Here is a 24,624-nt window from a genome sequence, read left to right as displayed (position 1 = left end):
AATGTGTCCATAGTTTTCCTCAGGCACAAACGCTGGGTCTCAGAAAAGGGTTTCCTGATGCCAGCTAACACCCACAAATAAAATGGCATCTATGAGGCTGTAATAGTAATTCAGAGACACCATCTGCAAGAGGATCAGACAAGCAACCACACCAAAAATGCCCAAAAAGTTGCTTGGCAGTCTCAGGCATTGATTGCCCCTTCTGCTTTTTTCAGCTGGGGGAGAAAGATGAACAAAGTACTGGAAGTGCATCTGACCCTACATCCAGCAGGAATGTATCGCTGTTGTTGGAGACAGGAATGCGACACACATGTGCCACAGCGCACGCAGCAACAGCCCGCGTTTATCGAGGGGCGCCCCTTTTATAGGGGCCATGAACTTCCTGCTCTCAAACCCCTGATTGGGTAAGAGCCTCAACCCCGCCCAGCTCACTGGCCAATGGCGGAGGAGCATCCTCGGTTCAAAGGGATTGGCTGGGCTCCCCCGGAGCTTGAATCCAGCCAATCAGTGTTGTGTCCAGAGGCTTGCTTGCTCCAATTCCCTATGGAGCCAGGCTGGTCTAGTATGTGTCTGCCGTGGCGGAATTATTTGTGCAGCTGTAGCCCAGCTATAGCCATCACTGGAATGTGTGAAAGAACTGGCTGTGGTTACTCTTTTGTCTCTCACACCAAAGGAGAATGGCTCACTTGCAAGGGCAGGTTTGCACCAAGTCTGTTTGCTCTACCAGTCTCATGCATATTTTTAAAGTATCTATGTGAAGAATACGCAAATAATTACACATTAAATGATGACAATTCTTTCCCTCCCTTTTTCTGCATGTGGAAGTTGGAACTGAAAGCACACAGCAGAGTGAGTCTCCCCTCTGAAAGTTAAGAATCCTGAGACTAGTTATGAAGCTCATATGAACAATACAAAAAACTCAAAGAAATCTGAGAAATCATTGACACAGAATAATAAGTAGACAGAGAGAGCTTTAAAGAAAGCACCACAACTGGTCTGAAAACGCATCTACAGGCGAAGCTCTGAACCAAACCCCAGATGAGTAGCAACTGTGCAGGAGTGTGGTATCTGACGCCCAAGTCTCAGTATGAGGATTTCAAAGCAAAAAACAAGTCATGAAGAACAATCCTTGATGTCCCAGACAGGAGCTGTAGCACTCATGTCTTGTCCTGCAGCAAAGCAGGCCTTGGGAACAGCTGGAAGAGGCAGAGGCCAAATCTCCCCATTCTGACTGCCTCCAGCCAGCAGGAAGAAGATCATCCAACAGGAATATGCCCTGGGGCTGGACTAACTTTTTGTGAAAGCATGGAGGTGGGCCAGGGCAGGGAGATGCTGCTGGATTGGAAGCACCAAGTCTCGAGCCCTGGTTTGGCACAGAGGTCTTGGCATCATTGCATCCAGAGTTCATGGCAGGTCTACTTGGGAAAGGTAGTCCTTGCCCATGGTCTGTATGGCTGGTGGGGTTGATGGCTGCCCTTAGAGGTCTAGCATCATGCTGAGCCATGGTCCCCCCAAAACAGGCTCCTTCTTTTGGATATTCCCATTCAAATATGCAAAAGCTGACAGTTCGAGCAGTGAAGGGATACATAATAAATCTGAGAAAAACAAATTAACTCCGAAAAAAAAACCAGAGACAAGGAAACCACAGCACTGGGTAAGACATTCACACATGCACACATGATGACCCATATCTTGAGAATGGATACAACACCATGGCTGTGAACTCAACAAGGTTTGTGCCTTCCTTGGCTTCCCAGCCCAGCCACCAGCCACCCCTGGCTGAGTCCTCATGCTGCCTCCACTGCTGTGTTTCATTGCTGTGTTTCATGTGGAGTGGTCTGTCACCAGGAAAGCCATCCCTCTACCCATTTCCCCTTCCCAAGAGGCGCAGCCACCTCCACAATGCCAGTATAACACTCCTGGCCTCTGCAGCACAAGGCTGAGGTTGTGACAGGAGCAGTCCACATCTCCCTGAACATCACCCACACCAAGATCCAGCACAGCACTGCTCCACTCTGCTCATCTAGCAAGGCTCTCCCCCCTTGGCAGGCACTGCTTTCCTGCCCTCCTTTGCCTGGCCTGAAGGGATGGCAACCCTCACATCCTAAAACTCAAGCACCGGGCTCCTCAAAGTGATGTCAGGCAATCAGCTGGGGAGGAGATGGGGCCTGGCCCACTCGGCACCTCCCCCTCTGCCTCTCCCTGCCTGCTTATCCACAAATGCTGGAGGTCACTGAACCTCTCATCCACTATGTCCTGAAGTTTTAGGCTGCTCTTTCCCCTGTACCTCTGTGGGCTGAAATCAGTTATCGCCCTCTTACCTTTAAGCACACAACTGCCGAAGAATTATCTCATCTGTGTTTTACCTTCCCTACTTCCTTCTTTCACAACCACCTGATTCATGGCTTTGGACCCAGGCGGCAGCAGCACACAACTGAAAAGCCACACACTAATAATTAAACGCTTCAGATGTCTCCCAGTTTATTATAGGCAGACAGTGAACAACAAAATGAGGGCAGGGCAGCCACAAAAACATCAAAGGTCACGAGTCTTCAATTTCGTGCCTGTAACAGCAGCGCTCTGGCACACAGAGTAGCCAGAAATTCATTCCTCATCCTCCTTAACATTTTTCAGTGCATCTCGTTAGAGAATATTGTTTACATGTATTAGATCATAACTGGTTGTTCTTTCTCCCCTCATCTCCCAAACAAAAATTAACAAATGTCAGTAGCTACTATATTCCGTAACTACTTGCAACACAATTTGTTATTTTTCCAACAGTCCCTGAGTCTTAAACAAGGGAAAAAAAAACACCTTCTAAACCTGCATATCAAGATTCAATGAGAACATTACTACAAAGCAGCCTTTATGAGGCTTTTGTTTCCAAAATACTAAGCTAATTATACCGATTCCTCTGCCAGGGGACTGCTATTCCCCATCTGGGATCAGGCTTCTCTAACAGTACAGATGATAGGGAAAGATTTAGGCAGGCGCTGCCAGTCGTACTGAAATGACACCTACACTGTAGTCAATGAACCTCAGAGACCTTAACAGGCACTTTTAAATGAAAGCAAGCTGTGTAAAGCAAGTTTAGTTCATGGGGAAGGGGGAAAGCTTGCTGTAAATGAAATGTTTCTAATTTAGAATTAAAACAAGGCAAACCTCTTTGTGATGTTCTTCACAGCAACAGTACAAGCAACATATATGCCAGTGAACTAAATACAGAGAAGTGATCCTTTGATAGAACAAAGTAATTTATGTCATGACTGTTTTCCGGCAAACATTTATAACACAAGAAGTAATTCGAGGCAGAAAAAGCCTTCAGGTATATTTGGTCTCTTCTGAGTGTTATTTCATTTCGTCTGACACTATTGGAGCCATTCAAAGTATACATAGTTTCAGAGAACAAAAAAACACAGAATCATAGAACATTCTGAGTTGGAAAGGATCATCAAGTCCAATTCTTCAGCAAATGGCTCATGCAGGAATCAAACCAACAACCTTGGCATTATTAATACCATGCTCCAACAACTGAGCTTTGTTCTGAGAGTTTCTTTTCCTAAATATTCCTAATATTCACTGATCCAAACGACATTACTGCAGTGTAAATACATTTTAAACAGAAAAACTCTTTTAAAATAATAAACCTCATCATGTTTCTATCAGCACTGATCTTCCTAAGTCTCCTCACCACAGCAGTTAATCTCCTAAAATACCACAGTCATATACAACACTGAATTTAAAAAAAAAAAAAAGTTGCACAGATGTATTTACTAAGAACTTCACTAACATCCACTTAGTAGATATAAATAAACTACTTACCTACAATAAGGACCTTTTAATGTTTCTGCAATTTCTATTATCCCAAACTAGTAGGAGCTTCTGTCAAACTACTGGAGCAATTGGAGTTCAAAAGGAGAAATAGTATTATGTTTCCTTGCTAAGAATCACCACTCTGTATTATTAGAGGTGGAGCTGAAAAAATGCTCGTTAGCTTCTACGGCATAAGTCATCATTAACATCTCATTTCAAAGATTATTTTCAGAGTATCCCCAGAGGACTTTGCATTGGTACTGCTTCTTATGGGGCTGGCATCCATACTGGGGATTGAAACAAATAAAGAAGGTTTAACCTCCTTTAATATACAACCCATGTCCAACGTGCTTTGTTTTAAATTCACCAGTTCAGAAACACCACTTCCGTCCCAACATGCACACACACACACACACACACACACCCCCACCCCAGAGCTCACTGACCTGTCTTTCAACTGTATTGACTTCTGTCATTCCCATGGAGTAACTCTGCAAAAGTTTCTCTTCTTTCTGCAAGTTACTGCTTGCTTTTACCGGAGACGCCGTCTTGGACTTTTCACCAATAATCAGTAGTTCAGGCACATCACAAGCTGCCTGCTGCTTACGAATAGACACCAGGGATATGTTTCTGTCGTTTAAAGTAGCTACGTAGGACAGTTCCCTTTTCATTTTATTGTCCAGTTTTCTCTCCATTATTTTTCTGGGCTTCAAAAATTGCAACGCCAAACAAAAGTTTTACAAGAGCAGTTATATGGTGTCCTGCAAGCCACACTTCTTTCAGCTACATTTACAACAGCTTGAAGAGTTCAGCGCGTCTAATCCATGTGCTTATTAGGCATTCATCACGAAATCCCAGCTGGAACCTGTGATCCTTATGTAGGCTGCTCGCTGCACTCAGCTACCTGCTCTCTCTGCCAGTTTAAATGTTTCCCACCAATTGCATCCCTCGTGCTTTCCAAGCTGCGTTCGGCACTGCTGGTCTCTGCACACGGCGTTGCAGCAGGCTCAGCCAAGGCTGCCTTTCACAAGCTGCTCAAACATGACCTGTGTGCAGCAGCCAGTGAGTAACCAGCCCTCACAGGCAGGCATTAGCTCCTTGTGGCCATGTGCACAACCACAGCCCCTACACAGGGAAAACGCTCTTCCATTTCCTCCTATGAAAGTACTGGGGGTTGCTTGGATAGGATGAAGTCCCTTCTAACACTGAAAACATGCCCATGATTACCTAATTAGATAAGGCTCCTAGACCAAAGGTCTTTCACTCATTCAGGGCACAAGAACATTCATTCTTTGTTTCAAGAGGGAAAACAAAAGAGTCAGTACAATATTTACACTTTCTAAAATGTGCCTCTTTACCATTAGCAAGCCTTACTAAAAACCAATGAACCAAACAAAATTAAATGAGCAATTAGTGCCAGAAAGGCAAGAAATGAAATATATTCTCCTTAAATTCTCTGGGCAACAACAGGGACATCTAATTTAGATAGCCAGACACATAACAGGTACTAGAAGTGCCTGGAGCCAAGCCTGAATATATTTCTCTGGGATTGACCATGGCAAATTCACAGCACTATGCTAATGCAGTAAGTGGAATCCCCTGTTCCCCCCTCTACAGTAGTGCAGTCCACTTCTGAAGGCACCACAGAACAGGGTCATGCATTTATAAAATTTATAAAATACAACAGATGTTATTATTTATTTATTAGCAATTTCCACCCACTGCACTTGCAAGCCTTAAAATAATTGTTTTAAATTTCATCAGAATCTCTTGGACTTGTTAGAAAATGTAACAAATTTACTCCTATGCAGAGGTTAGCACACAGGGTCAAAACCTCAGCATAGCTCTGTCACGTCATGAAAACCTGAGGGATAAATGACAGACACTCCACCTGACAAAAGAATTAGTATAATATTTATAATTTCTATAATGTGCCTCTTTACCATCAGCTAGCTTTACCAAAAACCAATGAGAGGACAAATTCAGATTCTTCTTACTTCCAAAGGCAGATGTACACCCCTCACACCCCTGTCACATAGAGAGTGGCCCAGAAAGTCACCATGCAGGACATTAGCATCCTAGCTTGTCATAACTTCCCCACAACTATAGATCCTCAGTTCTTGGAAAAAGGAGGTCTGCTGCCAGAGAGCCAGACTCCAAATGCTGCTGCAGCACTATTCTGTATCATTGTCTTAATAGAAAAAAAATCAGTGATAATATTAAACTTTTTGAAAGGGCTATTTTGAAAATACTTTGAGAAATGGACCTTCTAAAGAGAATTACTACAGAAGTTAAAGTGTCTGTATTTGTTCTGCATTTATGAAACCAATTAGAGCCACATCTGACTTCACTTTGAACACTTTACTGAACATTGTGCTAAGGGTGAAATAATTTCAGGAATTACTGATTTTAACTGGTTTTGAAATGAGCAATTGAAAATCATACAATTTGACTTATGTGAAAAGCTTCAGTACAACATGTTTAAATACCAAAGCTAAGTCTACATAGTAAATGCATATATAAAGTTAAAAACTACTATTCATCCTTTTAAAACAAAACAGGCCTCTTATCCCAAATCAAAGATATTCAGAAATTCAGCTCTGTGTTCTAATTCCAAATAATGGCAATTTCAAATTCTTGATTTTCTAAGGGAACAGGAATTCCAGTTTCTGGCCATCAATAAAATATATATTTGATTCACTCATCTCTGACAGTATTATTTGCTACTAAAAATATCCCAAACCCTACTGAGCATGTTTCTGCAGGTAACTAATATTCAAAAATATACGGTGATGAAAAAGACCATAAAAACAACTTATGTTTTTGGGGTTTTTTTCTTCATTTCAGGTCCACCAGCAAAGCTCAGCTTAGACTGACAGAAGAACAAGATGTTAAATAAGTATCTTCTCTCCAATTCCCCTCAATCACTGTTTCCCCCGCTCCCCCACAACTTCTGAGCAACCTTAAGATAAAAATCTGTTTGTTTCTAAGAGCAATGGAGAGAAATTCTTGCTTAGTGCCCCACAGTCCTTTGCCTCCAGCAGAGTCCTGAATACTGATTTGGAGATAGAAAAGAAACACGTGAAGTTGTGCTTTGAGCACATTGAGTTTACAAGTTATTTATCTACATTAAAAAGAAGGATTTGGCTGGGGGAAAAAGCTTGCTGTACTTCTTCAGACAAAAGGGACATAAGACATATTTTAATCACTTAAAGTACCTAGTTTATCTGTGGGCTGGAGCAGAGCAGTGGCAAAAGAAACCTCTGCAGCTGACAGTCTTGAGCAGCTCTTGGAGAAGAGGCACCAGTCACAAAACAGAAACCACTGAGAATCTTTTAAAGCTAAGTAATTCCTGTTCACATTAACACACGAGACTGAAAGCTCAGAGGTTCTGCCCCACCTCAGCCACTGCACATCACTCTTATGGTTCAGAAGACACTTCAGGAAGGGACCCAATATTGGCACCTCAAGGCTGGCAACGTCTGCTGGGGAAGTGAGGCAGATGCTTGGAATTAACCTCTGCCATTGTCTGCTGCTGCTGCACTCCAACAGACTGCTACTGGTTTCCAAATTATTTTCTCCATTCTATCTCAATTAATTGCCCCTTAAAGTCTAAGCTAATTGTGTCAACTGCAGACTGAGGGTGAGAATTTTACTTAAGGCTGAAATAGGAAAAGCAGTATTGCCCTTCTCATGTGATAACAATACCACTCTAGTTTAAGGCAGGATTTTGCAGAGCTTAGGATTTTCACCAGGAGGAATCTTTCTGGCTTGCTAGTATGAAATTCAGATCACAAATAAAAAACATGCCTGCTGCCTTCACAGCTCTCTGCTAGCGTCTGGCAATGGTGTTTGCATTTTCAATTCAAAAAACACAGGACATTCCAAGAAAATCAAATCCCTTTGATTTAAAGGCTCAAAGCTGATCAGACATGGGTTTTCCCCTTTATGTCACCTGCATGATCAAACTACACGACAAACACGCAAGAACAATGTGTTCTTACATGAATTTTGTTTCCCAGGTGCATTTATCCTTGGCTTTATAGGATATCCTGGCCTGAATCTAATCCATCTGCTTCCGTGACCAAAGAAAGCATCTTAAATAGTCTTAACAATGCCTAGAAAGATGAGATGCTTGGATTGAAGGAACAGAACAGGAACTGGGAGGTTAGGGGGTCATATTTCTTTAATCTCTGTAGGGAAAAATAACGAAAAACAAAGTTCAGTGAGAAGGAGCACGCGTGTTGGCTACAGTTCACCAGGAACAAAGTGCTGCACACCTAAGGAGCAGAAACACTGAAGGAGCTTGAAGTAGCACTCTAAGAGAGGCATGAAACAAAGGGTGGAGCAGCACAGAGGTGTTGGGGTCGTGCCTGTGTAAGACAGTGCCGTCAACAGGAACTAAACTACAGGAATGACCCAAATGGCAAGCAAAAGCTGACTTTTGCTTCACTAACTCAAATACATATTACTTTTCCTGCCTCTGCACATGCTAAAGGACTAAAACCTGTGCATGCTTTACGTGTATGACTCTAGTTTCTCGAACTACACTTAAATGTGGAATGACATCAACTTTAACTTTTCCCTTTTTCTCCTCCCTCAAAGAAAACAATATAGATAGACTTTAAGCAGAGCAGGAGGCTAAAGGTGACTCTACCTTTGTGAATGCCTAAGAAGCAGGACTCGAACACTCAGTTATACTGAGTGCTTCTTTGGGAAATTTAAACAACAATCTTGTATTTATGACCATACTTTCGCCCTACAGAGCCATCTGGCAATTTAATGTCTTTGTCACCAGCTGTATTATCCATATTTTGTTCTCAGATGGTGTATTTATCACCAGCAATCCAGTAACAATCTGAATTTCTGTTGCTCAGTAAATGACACTATCTTGTACTTGGCCATGAGAGCTACTGAATGCCACCAGACTTCTGATCTGGCTGCACAAAGCTCATTGGGCACAACCAGACTTATGGTGAATTGCACTGTTTGTGCATCTGTAACCGTGACGCTTCTTATTGAGCACACCTGGACTTGCAGCGCCACATTGGCTCTGCATTTCTGATGTTTACAGCTGAACTGGCTGTCCCAAGTCCCTGTAATGCCTGAGATCAAACTGGACCAATTATTTTGTGCCAAATCTCCTTCCCCTTAATGCAACAAAAAAAGTTAGCCTTACTCTTAAGGCAACAATTCAACAGACAGACAAAAGGAATTAGGTCAGTTATGTGCACTTCATATCAGTGCAAATAGGGATGTATTGGTATTAATACATCACCCTAGAAATCCAAATCTGATTTTGAATGTTAATAATTTTCCTACTCTCCTCTTCAGACATCATTTTAAACCACCAAAATACAATCATACAATCATCACCAAAATACGAGGCATACAAACAATGATACGAGGCTAAACCACAAGCCATTTCATGTTTGACAGTATTTTGAGTTATTCCTAATTAGTCTTCAGGATGCAGTCAGCTAAAATGTTCGAATTCCACCCCTCTTTTACAATCTTAGCAGAGTTAGATTGTATTTGGTTTTAACACGTACAATGCAACTGCAGGAGACGAAGGATTAGTAAAAAAAAAAAAAAAAAAAAAGCAAAGAGGGGTGAAGTAGAGTATTGCAAAACTCATAGTAACATCACAAACAACAGTGCTGGCAACTCACAGGTATCAACAAAATTGTTTAAACATTGCTTGAGAGTGAACCTGGGAAACACACAGTCCTTGCACAAAACAACTGTTTCTCCTCTGTCAGGGCCCTTTTTAAGCCAAAAGCAAAGTAGATAGTAAAGGTATTCACTTTTTCTTCAAACTTGCTTGCTCCACAGTCATTCTGCAGTCATACTAAGTAACTCAAGCCTCCCATTTCCCCCATGAATCAAAGTGGAAGTTCAGTGGAAGCTCGGTCATATTCATGGTACAGAACTTTGTCCTTTATTCTCTTAACTGACATAATTCTTACAGAACACACAAAAAAGGCCATAGTTCATTTTTATTGAAGAAGCAACAAAACTCTACCTACATTTGCACCTAGTTTTGAGCCACAAAATCAGAAAGAATTCTTTGGCCACAGTCATAAGAGAACTGGCAGCAACCAGACACACAAGGGTTTCTATAGCATAAATGGTACAGATATTTATTTTAACAGATGAAGAAGCATAATCATTATTTCTTACATTATAAGAAAAAAGGAAACTACTGAAATCTGAAATACGAGGAAACAAATTCCTACCTGCCATGATTAAAATTGCTTAAGAGTTGATGACCTAATTTCAAATCAAATCAGCTCAGACTTTGGCTTCAGTTTTTCAGGAAGCAGACTCAATCTTCTCCAAATATTTAAAAAAGGTTTGTTTGCTCGAAACCAGAAAAACTGAACTAAGTACCTTGCTTGTAACAGGGCCCCAAAAGGAGTACTGATCTTTTTCATTCCACAGCTTTTTGTATGATTGCAAATTGTGTGGACTTGGTACTTTGTCTGCTTTTAGAAGCATTGGTTTCATTATGATAATTTCTGTTATCTGTTTATACTGCAGAAATTTGTTTTCAAGACCTGGAAAAAAAACGAGGCTGATCTTATTATCACACAAAAAGGCACACCTTTTAGGTCAAAGTTTAAGTGCAAAGAACAATTGCAATCTGCATGAATTAAATTGAGCCGAGATTTCCACTGCTGCTTAGGCACCAAGCAGTTTAAGAAGGCTGGCAGAACTTGTCAGGCAGTGCCACAACAAACCCAGTATTTTTACTTCTGTGTTTCCAAGTTAATTTTCTGATCTTGTCCATGATTTGCTCTTGCTCAAAGCTGGTTGTCTTGTGATTTTTGTGAAAAAGCTTTTTAGAATTCCATGCAGAGAAAAGGGACCTGCATTTTGCCCATTTTAACTGTAATATTTAACATACAGCTTGAGAATGAGTAATATTACAAAAGTAACTATTTTAAAAGGATAATTTGAGAAACCAAAAAGAGCTATTACTTGTGAACCAATATTTGCTGTCCACATTTTGAAACAGGAAATAATTAGTGTTACTTCTGCTTAAAATATGTAAATTTCTCAGTATTTGTTGTAGCTTTTAAAAAATATCTCCTACACTCACTTTGATTATATAGTGATAAGCCTCTGAATTGTGATTTAATTAAATAAGAGGATTTTTTTTTATTATTATTATTTTTCTCAAAGTAAGCAGCCATTTACCCTGCTGTAGCAGTCAAACTAATACAATGAGGCACCTGGGATTATGTAAACAGCATAAGGCATATCATATTTGTAAAGTATATAAAAACACCCCAAACAAACAAACAAAAAACCACAAACCAACAAAACAAACAAACAAACAAACAAACAAAAAACCAAACACATAAACTGATAACTCTGATTTAAGCTTGTATTTCAGGTTCTATGTCCAGTCAACTGCTCAGCCTCTGAAGTAAAAAAAAAAAAAAAAAAAAAAAAAAAAAAAAAAAAAAAAAAATCCCCAGTATCTTGTGTTTGCATTACAGATGCCACATCTAAAATACAGACATACTGCCCTTGTTAGGGCAGGCTAGATATGTAAAGGCAAGACCAAATTCAGTTTCTGTTAGGAATGATTTCTGTCTGTCTCAGACTGGCAGTGACCACCTACATACACACAGAAGAGTTTCCAGAAACTCCCAAATCCCTAAGTCAGCTTGAAAGCTGCACTCCTCACCCCAGCACCTTGGCTCCTCCAACACAGTGCCTTGAACAAGTCCTGTCCACTTTCTCGGTGGTCCAGGCAAAACTCTGTCTGGGAAGAAGGGTTTCACCTTTTTGTTAGGCTCTTTTACTTCCTTTTTCCCTGCTCTCCCTGTGGACTGGTTGCAGTTACTGAGCAGAAAAAGGCAGGACAACGTTAGAGCCCTCTCTGTGGTCTCACTCTTGCAGAGAGCACACTCCCTCAGGTGACCCTGTGTCACAGCCCCAGCAGGCTGGCATGAGGACCCTTCTCACCTGCCTTCCACCTCTTGCCCTTTTGGACTGTGCCACGTGCTGCCAAGACAAGGCTACGCTCCTTCCACATGTGAACAGACCACAGCACTGCTCCCACGCCTCTGAGCACAGCATCACTGCACTCAGGGTGGGACTGAAGGGGCCAGCCGGGCTCCCCCCAAATACAGTGCTGCCCTTAGGTGCATTTTTCTTCCCAATTTAGAGAGGGAAGAAGATGTGCCAGCTCTCTGGCTGACCTGCTCTGCCACAGCAGGTAAGAAGGGAGGAGGGGAACATCTGCTGAGAACATGGAATAGAGGCTTTTCTGTTTCCACGTGTCAGAGATCAAATCTGTAACATATGTGAGCTGCTGTTTAGCTAACTTGCATTTCTACAAAAGTCCAGTCAATTATTTGCTGTCCAGGGCTAAGAGCTATACAACAGTGCCCTGTCCAAGTCTAATACCTCACATAAACTTACAGTTAACTCTCAGGCAAGAGCCGAAGACATGGAGCTGCCACTTTCCATCAGTGGAAAAAACATGCTTCAAGTGACCATGAAAATAAGTAGCCTGGTAGAGACATACTAATTCACTGCAGAGCCTTACAGAAACTGAGAAGAGAAATAAAAAATAAAAAAGAAAATATATTTGCTGTCATTGTGGGGGTTTTTTGGGTTTTTTGTGTTTTGGGTTTTGTGGGTTTTTTGGGTTTGTTTTGTTTTGTTGTTATGTTATGTTTATGTTATGTTATGTTATGTTATGTTATGTTATGGGGTTTTTTCTGCTAGAATGCCTAATAATAATTCCCTACTGAATAATGTAACACTGGCAGCCTACAAATTCTTACATAATTTGGTAAGAATTCAGGTACAAATGTCAGAACTAAAGCAACAGTCAGGGATGAAACTATCAACACAGGGAACTACTGCTAATTTTATGCAATCTCTTCCATACAAACAGTTGCTTTGAAAAGTATCTAAGGGAAACGGCTACAACAAAGAGTAAACCTCTTTCTATTTACAAGTATTTTTATCTGAAATATTTAACACCTGAATTGAAATACAGAGTTAAAATCCTGGTTTCAAATGCAGATGTCGCCTCAGGCTGTTTCCTGTGACATAGACACTGGCTCATCGCTACTCAAACTCACGGTCAAAACAGCATTCATTTATTGCATGAGGACACAGGAAACTGGGGACATCTGACTCCTGAAGAAAGAGTTCCTTGGAGCCTGAAGCTGTGAGAAAATGAAAACACAAAAAAGCTTTCTAAATCTGAAACTGAGTTTATTCAGCTCTGGGCAATACTCTGACTTCCAGAGGTCATGTCAGTCTGTTCTTTAGGCAAAGAATGTTTCTTCCAAGGACACATTTAGCCAAAACCAATGCATTCCTCAACTCAGCATAAAAGAAGGTACCAACCCTGGGAGAGTTGCTGAGCAACCATCTGAGATTTATTAACTGCCCTCAGTTCCTGGAAAGCATAGATATTAGCCATGGAAATTCAGGCTTGATTCATCAACCATTCCCTCCTGGTACCTCTGCTTATTGAAAGAAAAGGTAGCGCAGCAGGGAACTAGTTTTAAGTAGCCCTGGTTCATCCCCTGAAAGAGAATCTTTGATTGAATCTACTTCATGGGAAAATCACCAACCTTTCAAGCTTTATTCATCCTTGGAATAGAAACAAGTCAGAGGAGGTGATGAAGCACAGTATCCACAATTCTCATGCCTGGACTAGCCAAATAGTCTCCTCAAACTCCCTTCTCTCCTGCTCTGCAGGCAGTTTCTGGCTCCTTTCTCTTTCCTAATCAGTGCCAAGGAGCCAGACACGAGCACAGAATGCAAATCCTGCTTTGTCCTGACTCCATGTGAAACAACTTGGATTTTCATCCAAACAGCACTCTTACTTGCTTCCTGAAAGAGGCAGAGAGGTGTGCACAAACACATGTAGCAAAATGCACGTTGAACAAGCCAGTGCAGTGAAGAAGTGATGTGAACCTTTTAAAGTTTGAAAAGGGAGTACCACACTCAGTAAAAAGATTCACAGTGAAGTTTTACAGCTCCCTGAGGACTTTCATAGTTGATCTGACAGGTGCTAAGACATGATGCTGAAAGAGGTGGTCCTTCAAGATCCCCTTCATGTTCTAATAAGGTGCAGATGGCCACAGATATATTACTATCTATCTGCAGAAAGGAGAATGAAAAGCACAAAGGGCTTGGGTCTGCTATCACAGACCCTCAAAAATGGTCCCTAGCTCCTCAAGAATCCCAAACTTCTACCTGAAAAAGCGGTGACTTAAGACGAGTCCAAATGTTCTTTTGCAAGCTCAGTGATGCTATCATTAGGGGTACATCATTTGCCATCTCATTTCTGACACTGCTCTAAGTTGCTTGAAAACATTTCCCTCAGCCACCCTAAAAAGTGGCAGATGTTTAAGGTCCATGGGAGTTTAAAACAGTCATAACCTACCAAAACTGATTTGTTTTCCTTCGTGATCCTTACCCAAGTGGGACAATTTGCGTGAAAATAATCTTCTGTTAATCAAAAGATATGGGTTCAACCTGTATAAATTGCCTGCTGATATAAATAAACATGCTTTATGGGCTCTCCTGCAAATATAATTTTTAGATCCAAGCTGCTTAATTCTTCACTACTCTTGCCAAAAAAAAAAAAAAAAAAAAAAAAAAAAAAAAAAAAACAACCAAAACCACCAGCTTTTGTTCACAGTCATATGGCATGAACATCTATGCCCTAGAATATGTAACTCAGAATTAAGGACAACTGTGAAAAAGAAATTACAAGAATTGCTTATGTTTAGCAACTTCAATATTCCAAGATATCAGTAAAAACAACCCCATTGTGTTTTTCCCTAGGTATATCAATGCCACAATTTCTTACCAATGCTTGGGTTTTGCTTCACAAATATTCTGCATAGAACTGGTACAACTTTATTTCTGTTCCCCTTACTCTGCAATGAAGAGCAAATGTACTGTAATGTTCAACAACCTATGACAAGAAACATACAAAAGTGGAAAAACTTACTCTGTATATGAAAGATCTGAGATTCCATCTACTAAAAACAGTCCCAGGCATTTTCGTAGCTCAGACAGCAGCCCTGAACAAGAGACTTGGTGCTACACAGTGAATGTTTCTGAAAGAAATAACTAACTGTACAAGAAAGCATAATAGACCACATGACTGTCATATGAATATCCTTACACAATATTAATCCAGATTCTATTATTACTTGCCAGCAGTTTTATCTTACTGAGTTACTCATACGTGGACTACTCAGCAAGAATGAGAGTTACAAAAATATGCTTTAAAACTGTCTCAAATGCCTTGCAGGCTTGGGGAGAACATACAGTGAGTAGAGTCTGCTCTTTATTCTAAATACTCTCAAAAAGCCTGTTTGCATGGGCTTTTTTTAGAGTAAGCAGCTTAATAAGGAAAACAATTAAAACAGGACAAAAAAAACTTACAGAGGCAACGAAAGATTTAAAACTTGGTACATCTCTGGGAAGGTGAAAACCAAACTGACTTCATAACAAAGCTAGTTTACTTTTGCTGGCATGTCAGCCTTGTGGAATTTCTACAGACAAGGTTTTGAATATTCTCACTGCTGGAGTGGGAACACCACAGAGAGCTCATCACTGCTCCTGCTGAAGTTCTTGTCGGTACCTGAAATGCGTGCGTGCGGTATCCTCTGCTACGTATGAATGAAGGTGGGGAAGTTGTGAAGTGTCGATGACTCAAGTAATTAGCCTGTGTTGGACCTTCACACATTAAAGGTAAGCTTTGCAGTCTGCAAGTCTGTCAGCAACACAGGTTTCATACTCCTCACATCAGCAGCTGAAAACTCTGTGATTAATGAAAAGCTAACAGAAGAACTTTGAAAATATTAATCCATCTGTTTTTAATTACCACTAGAGGTACTGAGAAAAAAAACAAAACAACTAATATGATTAAGAGCGTGGGACAATTTTTCTGTGAGGAATGGCTGAGGGAACTGGGATGGTTCAAGCCTTGACAAGGCTTGACAAGGCTTTCAGTGTGAGAAAGGACAGTGAAAAGAGCAGCTGGGCTCTTTTCACTGGGGTCCAGTGGCAGGACCAGAGGCGATGGGCACAAACTGAAACATGGAAAGTTCCCCCTGAACATCAGGAAGTGCTTCTTCACCGTGACAGTGACCAAGCACTGGCACAGGTTACACAGGGACGTTGTGCACTGTCTGTCCTTGGAGGTATTCAAAACTCATCTGGACTGAGTCCTGGACAATCTGCTCTAGGTACTCAATTCGGGCAGGGACACTGGAGAAGATGGCCTCCAGAGGCCACAGAATCATAGAAAGGTTTGGGTTGGAAGGGACATTAAAGATCATTTAGTTCCAACTCCTCTACTGTGGTCATGGATGCTACCCGCTAGATCAGGTTGCTCAGGGCCCCATCCAACCTGGCCTTGAGCACTTCCAGGGATGGGAAATCCAGAACTTCTCTGGGTAGCCTGTTGCACCCCCATAGTAAAGAATTTCTTCCTAACATGCAATATGAATCCTTCCTCTTTTAATTTAAAACTGTTTCCCCTTGTCCTATCACTATCTGTCCATGTTGTAAGTCACTCTCCCTCTTTTTCACAAGCCCTCTTTAAGTGCTGGAAGGCTGCAATTAGGTCCTCCTGGAGCCTTCTCTTCTTCAGCCTGAAGAGCCCCAACACTCTTAGTCTGTCTTCATAGGAGAGATATTCCAGCCCTCTGACCACCTTTATGGCCCTCCACTGGACTCGCTCCAACAGGACCCTGTCTTTTCTGTGTTGAACACTCCAGAGCTGGATGCAGCACTCCAGGTGGGGTCTCACCAGAGTGGAGCAGAGCAGCAGAATTCCCTCCCTCGCTCTGCTGGCCACACTGTTTTTGATGCTGCCCAGGATGCTGCTGGCCTTCTGCACTGTAATTTTACATTGCCAGCTCCTCTCCAGCTTTTTGTCCCTGAGAACCCCTAAGTCCTTCTCTGCAGGGCCTCTCTAAATGAGTTGTTCTACTCTGTACTCATGTTTGGGACTGCCCCAATCCAGGTGCAGCACTTAGACATGGAGCCATTGTCAACAACTGTGGCTGCATCCATCCAACCAATTCCTCCCCACCTCAGATATTCTGTGATTCTGTGAACTATAAATTATTAGAGCTGAGAAAACTATTTGACACTCCCACGATCAGGCGGATTTCTCCCTAAAAGAGCAAGTGAAACTCAAAAGCCAGGTATGTAGGTGTCTCCCTCATTAATTAGTCTTCTTGCCTCCAGAAACTCTTCACCATTATTACTTGTCTCATTTTAATTAAGCTGTGACCTTTGGTCCTTCGGCTTCTTAAAGACTTGATGTAAGATTCATACTTTCCAAGGGAGTAACCATGGACTTCTTTCAAAGTCGGTGGGGAGAAACATAAATTTCATCATCTATAATAGTCTGGATTTCCTGTTCCCTAGAATAACTTGCCTCTTCCTCTGAACTCAGACAATAATCTTCAAATGTTGAAGAAAGAAAGTTGTTCTGAGTTGAAGAAAGAAAGTCGTTCTGAGTTCAGAGAAGTAAATCCAGCAGAGGTCTATTCTGTAAACATTCCACATGTTTTTGAGGCAACTGGTCTGTCAGGGAAGAGGAAAAAGATGAAGGGACAGAAAACAATACCTGTTGCATCCTCCTTTATGAGAGCTGTTGGTTCAGAAATGAAATTTTAGGCCATGCTTGCTGGACCTCCCACAGACCTCTTCCAATTTACTTGCTTACTTAGAGACATCTGGTAAAACCTACAGTCAGCGGTACTTAGGATACTCAAAATATTTAAATAAAAACATCAGTAAAATAACCAATAAATTTCTGAGTTTCCACATTTCCAGTTTCACTCTCACAAGGTGAGTCCTCCTAAATGTAAAACTCAATCCAGGCAAGTCAGAACCAAATAACTGTAATTTAAGGTGGACTTTTCTCACTCCCACTAGAGCAGAGCCTTTGTCTCTCTGCTTCTGGTTGTAGCAGTGGCCACATAAATGAATGGTTCATCATTTTCCAACCTGCACTCTTCTCATGCAGAAGACACAGGATGACTTTCATCCTAACATAACACCTACAACACCTCAAAATGCACAGGTGGCTAGAACATGAATTAGATCATGCTGACCTCAAAGAGGTCACAGGTTCTGGAAGGATCTGAAGGATCCTTCAAGAGGATTGAAACTCCCTCAAATTTTGGACAGCCTCATCTGTAAAAGAGACTGAAGAATGAGTTATCTGGATCAAACTTCCCACATAAAGAATTTTATTATTTTAAAATGGCGAAAGGCGGGGGGGGGGGGGGTGGAGGAAAGAAGCGTGTAGCAATGTGACAGATCAGAAATCTTTTCGACTGTTCTGTCAAGGTCTCTCCTGGTCTAGACAGCCTGGTAGTTTCACTCAGTGCTTCTCAGGACCGCAGAGATCAGGGTGAATTCCTGACGTTGTCCCAAGGATGACATTTTAGGAACATGAAGTCTCGACGTGGACTGATGCATCATTAGTAGTATTTTGAAAAACCAGCACCATTCGGTCTGAGCACATACTCTCCTAGACAAAAGAGGGCAAAAATTATGTTAGATAGAGATAACCTCAGTGGCAACCGTCCCCATGATCGTGCTCATGGGATCGTTTCGGAGACGGTGCCAGGCGCAGCCTGCGTTGGATACTCTGCCCTGGGCCTCACAACATTAACCCGCACACAGCCGCTGGCAGCTCCCTCTCGATAACGAGGGATTCATCGACAAGCAGGAGATTACGGCAGGGCTGCACGCCAGGACGTGGAGCTCATCGAGGACGTCCTTTCCTGGCCAACGAGAAGGGCCAGCATTCACACAGGCAAAACCGGGGGGAGTGTGGGATGCAGCACAAACCCCGTGTTCCCGGGAGGCCTCCGCCTCCTCACACAGCCCTCCCTTCCACCGTGCCCAAGGAATCCGAGGACGTCACTTGAGGGGGACGCAGTGCAATTCACGGAGCAGCACGCGTTGTGTCTGACTAAACTGTGCCAGGAATATGCTCTTGTCCACACTCTTCCAGCATCTCTTGGAAAAACGCTTCATGCAGCAGCACAGGGATCCCAACAACCCACCGCACGGCACTTCTCCCACGGGGTGGAGGTTCTCTGTTTGCCGGGTGGGACGAGGGCGAGGCGGAGAAGGAGGCGGGGACGGAGGAGAAGGAGGAGGCGGAGGAGGTGTAGGCAGCGGCGCCGCTCCCGCCCCCCCGGGGCGCTGCCGGGCGGGAGCCGCTGCCCGGCGGGGCGGGACCGGCCGGCCGGGAACCTCCCTTTCCGCCGGGAAGGCGACGCGGCGCTGCCCAAGATGGTGGCGGGAGGGCTGTGCCTCTGTGGGCTCCTCAGGTACCTCAGGGGCGCGGGCGCGGCGCGTCCTGGCGGCGGGCAGGGCAGGGCAGGGCAGGGCAGGGCGGGGCGGTCCCTGCCCGGCCGCGCTGCTGCGGCCCGCGGGCTGGGCCCTGCCCGGCTCGGGCTCTGCCGCGGGCTCCCATGGGTTAAGGGGCTTTTCCGCCGCAAAGTGAAAGTGCTTCCTTATGTGTCAGTCGTGGCGCGTGGGTCGCTCCTTTGGTAAACGGGAGCGGCTGGGTAAACGCTGTTTGTCCCCGGGGTCAGCGGCGCAGCGGGAGGAACCAGGCGCTGTCCCTGTCAGGCTCCTGGGCCAGGAAACCTCCCGCTACAGGGTGAGCAGAGGTGTCAGGGAGAGCGAAGGGAACACCCCTGACAGTGACAGGGAGACCAGAGGAGGCGGCTCTCTGCACGCAGAGGCTGCACAGAGCTGCTGTGGACAGCTGGCATAGCTGCTCATGGCTCCGGGGAGCGGGAAGTGCAGGTTGGAATAGGAGATGCCTGGCCCCAGTAACCCGGCAGTTCACAGTAGAGCGAGCCAAACAGGAGACTGGGCTGGGGAAAAAAAAAAAAAAAACCACAACCATTTAAAAACATATTTGGAAGTCACTCTGCTGGCTGGGTAATGCCAGGTTGCTAAGGGCGAACAACTTTTACAAAGTGTGTAGAGCATGTGGAGCTAGATAACACATATAAGGCATGAATAAACAGTAATAAATGATTGCAAGGTAACAGCAGGGGAAAAAGAGATCTTAGGATAAACAATGCAGAGGAGTGATTTCATTTCTGTTATTGTCAGTCATACATACTGATGATTTCTGAGATTAGAAGAACTCAAGAAGTTGTTGAACTCCCTGTAGGACTTTTCAGGCCTTCTCACTCGATGCCATACACGGTAATTCTTTAAAGCCATTACATATTTTAAAATTTCTGGCTTGTTTCAGATTGCTCTGCTCATTGTTACTCCCTGCGTTATTTCTAAGTGGAATTTTGTGCATCTGCTTGGTGGTACTGCTGTGGGGAGTACGGCTCTGGATACAAAGGAAGAAACAGTCGAGCTCAGCAGGAAGAGATGGGAAGCGGCCACTGCTGGTGGCCTTTTTTCACCCGTATTGCAACGCAGGAGGTGGAGGGGAGAGAGTCTTGTGGTGTGCCATCAGAACGCTCCAGAAAAAGTACGCATATGTGTTTATCAAACACTATATTTCATTCTCAGCTTCTGTTGCTATTCTTTATGCATACCTTGGCATTTTACTTATTTAAGTAGGTGTCATTAATCTGCTGGTCTTTTATTTTACATCTGAGTTTCACGTGTTTGCGTTCTACTTCATCTCTAGATTTTGCTATTTTCTGCTGTGGCACCTCTCACTTCTTTCCTGTCTTTCCATGAGAAAACCTCTCCTTCCTTTTCAGTTTTCCACTACTGGTATGGAACTTTGTATAGTCATAACTCCTCAGTAGATAACTGATCATTTTTATACTTTCCTCTTGGTGCAGGAGGCAAAACAAATTAATACCTAAAGTGGATTTAACATGGGTACATCCACTGCTTTGCCATCATTTGGATTTTGCTCATGCAGTGCACTAGACAGATATCTCCTAATGTAGAGCAAGGTGTTCTGAAGTCTGTAGAATAATACTCAGCTCAGTAAAACCTATGTTTTACTCAAATTAAAATATTTCCCAAGTTCTCAGCCATATGTTTTTCCACAGATCAGAAAAAACCTGTGGGAGTATAAGGAGAAGTATAATTTAGTTAAAATAATTTCTGGGCCAGACATTTGTTCACAGATTCCTCTTGAGTACTTTCAAGTAGATTATATTTTAGTTTCTTGCTGAAAAATAGGAAGAGAAGAATATATGAAATTCTTTTTCTTTATTTTTACAGGTACAGAAATGTAACTTGTGTTGTTTACACTGGTGATAGAGATGCCACTGGAGAAGAAATAGTAGAAGGCGCTTTCAGAAGATTCAATATTAAGTTGATCCATCCCGTGAAGTTTGTATTTCTAGAAAAACGCTTCCTTGTGGAAGCTTCTCTTTATCCTCACTTCACTTTGCTGGGTCAAAGTTTAGGATCAGTGTTCCTTGGCTGGGAAGCTCTTCTGAAGTGTGTTCCCGATATTTATATTGACTCAATGGGTTATGCCTTCACAATTCCCCTCTTCAAATACCTAGGAGGTTGTCGCGTTGGGTGCTACGTCCATTATCCCACTATCAGCACAGATATGCTCTCTGTCGTGAGGAATCAGGATACCAGGTTTAACAATGCAGCCTTCATTACAAGCAGTCCTCTCTTCAGCAAGTTTAAACTTGTCTACTACTACTTCTTCGCTTTCATGTACGGGTTGGTTGGTTCCTGCAGTGATGTGGTCATGGTGAATTCTTCGTGGACACTGAATCACATCCTTTCCCTCTGGAGAGCTGGGGCTTGCACTAGTATCGTGTATCCACCATGTGATGTTCAGACTTTCCTGGATATTCCACTGGAAATGGAAAGGAGCACCAGTGAATATTCCATTGTTTCTGTCAGCCAGTTCAGGCCTGAAAAAGATCATCCTTTGCAAATCAGAGCCTTTGCTAAATTGCTGAAAGAGAAGAGAGTGGGGCAGGAGCCGTCACTGAAGCTGATCTTAATCGGTGGCTGTCGCAACCAGCAAGATGAAGAGCGTGTAAATAACCTGAAATGTCTGTGTGAAGAGCTGGGAGTTAGTGATGATGTGATTTTCAGGATTAACATTCCCTTTGAGGAGCTGAAGAGACACCTGGCCGAGGCCACCATCGGCCTGCACACCATGTGGAATGAGCACTTTGGGATTGGTCAGTGCATTTCCTGAGTGTTCAGCTGCTTGTCCCTAGGTGTCTAAGCATAGAGGTCTGCGTGCCAAGCAGGTGTCCAGCTCCTGTTCCCTTTGGAAGCAGTGCAGCTGCCATAAAGCCTACAGGAGCAGCGCAGATGTGGTGCAGATGATGCACCACTAGGTGCTACTGTAGTGCAAGCTGAAGTGCTGTAGTCATAGGCTGTTAATTCTGTGCATCCTCTGGTCACCTGAACACAGAGCTAGTCCCATCTGTGCTGCCCAGGATGCCTGCTGACCTCCAGCTATCACCCTGCAAGATTATGGATCACCCTGTTGTCCTTGGGTTAGGTTTGTCAACCTTACAGAGCTTCAGGAGTCTGCCGGTTCTTCTCTTTGAGCACCTAAAATTGTGCCCCAGTGGCTCCACTGCCTGCAAAGGGAGCTTAGAGACAGTTCATATGTAGACATCTACGTTAAGAGATTTTGATTGTGTTTCACCTGCCTCAAATGCCATTTGAAATGTCCAGTATAAGTCAGGCGGCTCCAGCTGCTGTTTCAGGGGTGTGAGTCTCCCACTGGATTCTGTCTGGGACAATAAGCCCCTTGTAGATGCCACCAGGTACCTTTGGTCATCTCAGCAGCATCAGGCATCTCTGCTGAGGCAAATGTATGAAGCACTTAAATTGGTGGGTGTAGTATGGAGCAGAATTCCAGAGAGGAGCTGAGACCCAGCATTAAGGTATGGGGCTCAGTTTATTGGGATTAGATTAGTCCTGACCTTAACAGGGAATGCCAGATTGCCCATCTGTTATAAATCTACAGCAGTCAGGTAAGTTAGTAGCCAAGCTGATTGATGCCATACTCTGCTGTAATGTGACTACACTGCAGTTAACTTCTTCAGACTTTGTTAGAAAACTGGTTAAGTAAGTATCAGGAGTAGTAGTTTATAGTCTGTAGGAGCTTGGTATAAAAAAATTGAAGTGTCTCTCAGAAGCAACGACAAAATATTGGAAATTGTGTTCTTTTTTCCTTTTCTCCCACAAAACAATTTAAATTTTTTTGAAAGTGATACAGTCACACTGTGATTTTGAATTTGAGCAGGATTTGACCTTCATCTAACAGGCTTTTTATGTGTAAAAAACATATTCCAAAACTTTGGAGTGCTATTTATATTAGGCAGTGTTTGAGCTGCGGAAATTTACAACAATCAGATCAGAACTGAGAAGAATCAGCATTTCTGAAGTCTGTTCTGGAACCATGGAGGAGAATTGCAGTTGCTGTGTACATTATATGTTGTTCCTATCCCACAGCTTTTGGCTGAGGAAAGCTTACTGATTTCATTAAAATTTCTTCCATCAAAAATACAGGTGTAGAGATAACAGTTTTCACTAGTGTCTTGCGGAGTTGTCAGAAGCTATAAAGATTTGTTCATCTGCAAAATACTGAATTTCTGAATATTTTTTGATTGAAATGTGCGTAGTTTACTTTTTTCTCAGGATCTCCAAACTTTTAAAAACAGGTATGTTAGAAGACCCACAAATTAACTAGTTTATATCTGATTTCAGTTTTATGTGTATAAGAGAAACTGTAATTTCTGCCTTTAGAACTAAAAAATTTAAATTTGCATTTCTTATGAGACCATTTTTGCTGTATTTTTCCAGCTGATTTGGAATAGCAGTCTGTAGTGAATTTTACTGTAGGTTTAACTTCCCAGTGTTTTACAGAAGGTCAAAGCATGTGATGTGCACACTCATGTCAGCATTTTTTTGTATCTCTTACAGGAGTAGTTGAATGTATGGCAGCTGGCACAGTAATCCTGGCTCACAATTCTGGCGGCCCCAAATTAGACATCGTGGTACCCCATGAAGGATATGTTACAGGCTTCCTAGCAGAAGATGAGGACAGTTATGCTGAGACAATGGCTTACATCTTTTCTTTGTCTCCTGAGAAAAGACTGGAGATCAGAAAAAACGCTCGTCGCTCTGTGCACAGGTTTTCTGACCAGCATTTTGAAGACACATTCCTGTTATCTGTGGAGCCGTTATTTAAATAAGTGTATATAAGTCAAAATGAACATGAGTAAAGTTAACTTTTTATATTTGACTGTGTGGCATGTGTAAATATATCTGAGCTATGATCCCTTGGTTCCATTCAATAAAAAGGGCATGTTTCTTTCTGTCAGGCTATCTGCTTTATGTAAAAGAGACTTTTTGTTTTTTCTGGGAAAGAAATGCTTCTGTGTTAACTACATGAGAGTATAGTGCACTTAAAAACCATCTGGATTCGAAAACCATGATGGTGCTTCAGTAATAGAACTACATCAAGAAGTTCTTTTATTTATTGGGAACCTCTTTTATTGAATATTTTCATGACTCTCTGTCTGCAGTCATACTTTTGGAAGTCAACATTTTTGTTCAATAGTCTTTGTACCCAGATTTTTTTTTTTTTTTCCAGAATCTACACTATGCCTGTATTTGGCACTGGTGAGTCTGCACCTCAAATCTGGTGATGAGTTTTGGGCCCCTCAGTTCAGGAAAGATGTTGAGATGCTGGAGCATGTCCAGAGAAGGGGAACAGCTGGGGAAGGGTCTGGAGCACAAGCCCTGTGGGGAGCAGCTGAGGGAGCTGGGGGTGTTTAGCCTGGA

General features: G+C 42.8%; 2 protein-coding genes across 3 annotated transcripts in view; one reads left to right on the top strand and one right to left on the bottom strand.

Moving 5' to 3' along the window:
• Nucleotides 1-4,672, bottom strand: part of ATP7B (ATPase copper transporting beta) — a 34,005-nt gene extending 29,333 nt beyond the window's left edge. Inside the window, exon 1 of one of the 2 annotated variants that reach the window (XR_005699394.1) lies at nucleotides 4,260-4,666. Coding sequence is in view for 1 of the 2 variants with exons in the window: in XM_040055170.2 (XP_039911104.1) it covers nucleotides 4,260-4,508 (249 nt within the window). In the remaining variant the exon portion in view is untranslated. Of the gene's footprint in view, nucleotides 1-4,259 lie in introns of both variants that reach the window. The other variant, XM_040055170.2, reaches the window with a different exon arrangement.
• Nucleotides 4,673-19,058: 14,386 nt separating this feature from the next.
• ALG11 (ALG11 alpha-1,2-mannosyltransferase) lies at nucleotides 19,059-24,175 on the top strand. The gene is made up of 4 exons (XM_040055172.2): nucleotides 19,059-19,178; nucleotides 20,123-20,353; nucleotides 21,067-21,998; nucleotides 23,761-24,175. The coding sequence occupies exons 1-4, from the start codon at nucleotides 19,141-19,143 to the stop codon at nucleotides 24,030-24,032; spliced, it is 1,473 nt and encodes a 490-aa protein (XP_039911106.1). The 5' UTR covers nucleotides 19,059-19,140; the 3' UTR covers nucleotides 24,033-24,175.
• The last annotated feature ends 449 nt before the right edge of the window (nucleotides 24,176-24,624 follow it).

Source organism: Hirundo rustica, chromosome 2, assembly GCF_015227805.2.
Source record: "Hirundo rustica isolate bHirRus1 chromosome 2, bHirRus1.pri.v3, whole genome shotgun sequence".
NCBI lineage: Eukaryota > Metazoa > Chordata > Aves > Passeriformes > Hirundinidae > Hirundo > Hirundo rustica.
This window is presented reverse-complemented; position numbering and strand designations above follow the sequence as displayed.

What these genes read in the sequence shown, in the direction of transcription:
- ALG11 (XM_040055172.2), top strand. Translation starts at nt 19,141, where the DNA reads ATGGTGGCGGGAGGGCTGTGCCTCTGTGGGCTCCTCAG. An exon ending in ATCAGAACGCTCCAGAAAAA is followed by an intron (nt 20,354 to 21,066) that starts GTACGCATATGT and finishes TTATTTTTACAG; the next exon opens with GTACAGAAATGTAACTTGTG. An exon ending in GAATGAGCACTTTGGGATTG is followed by an intron (nt 21,999 to 23,760) that starts GTCAGTGCATTT and finishes TATCTCTTACAG; the next exon opens with GAGTAGTTGAATGTATGGCA.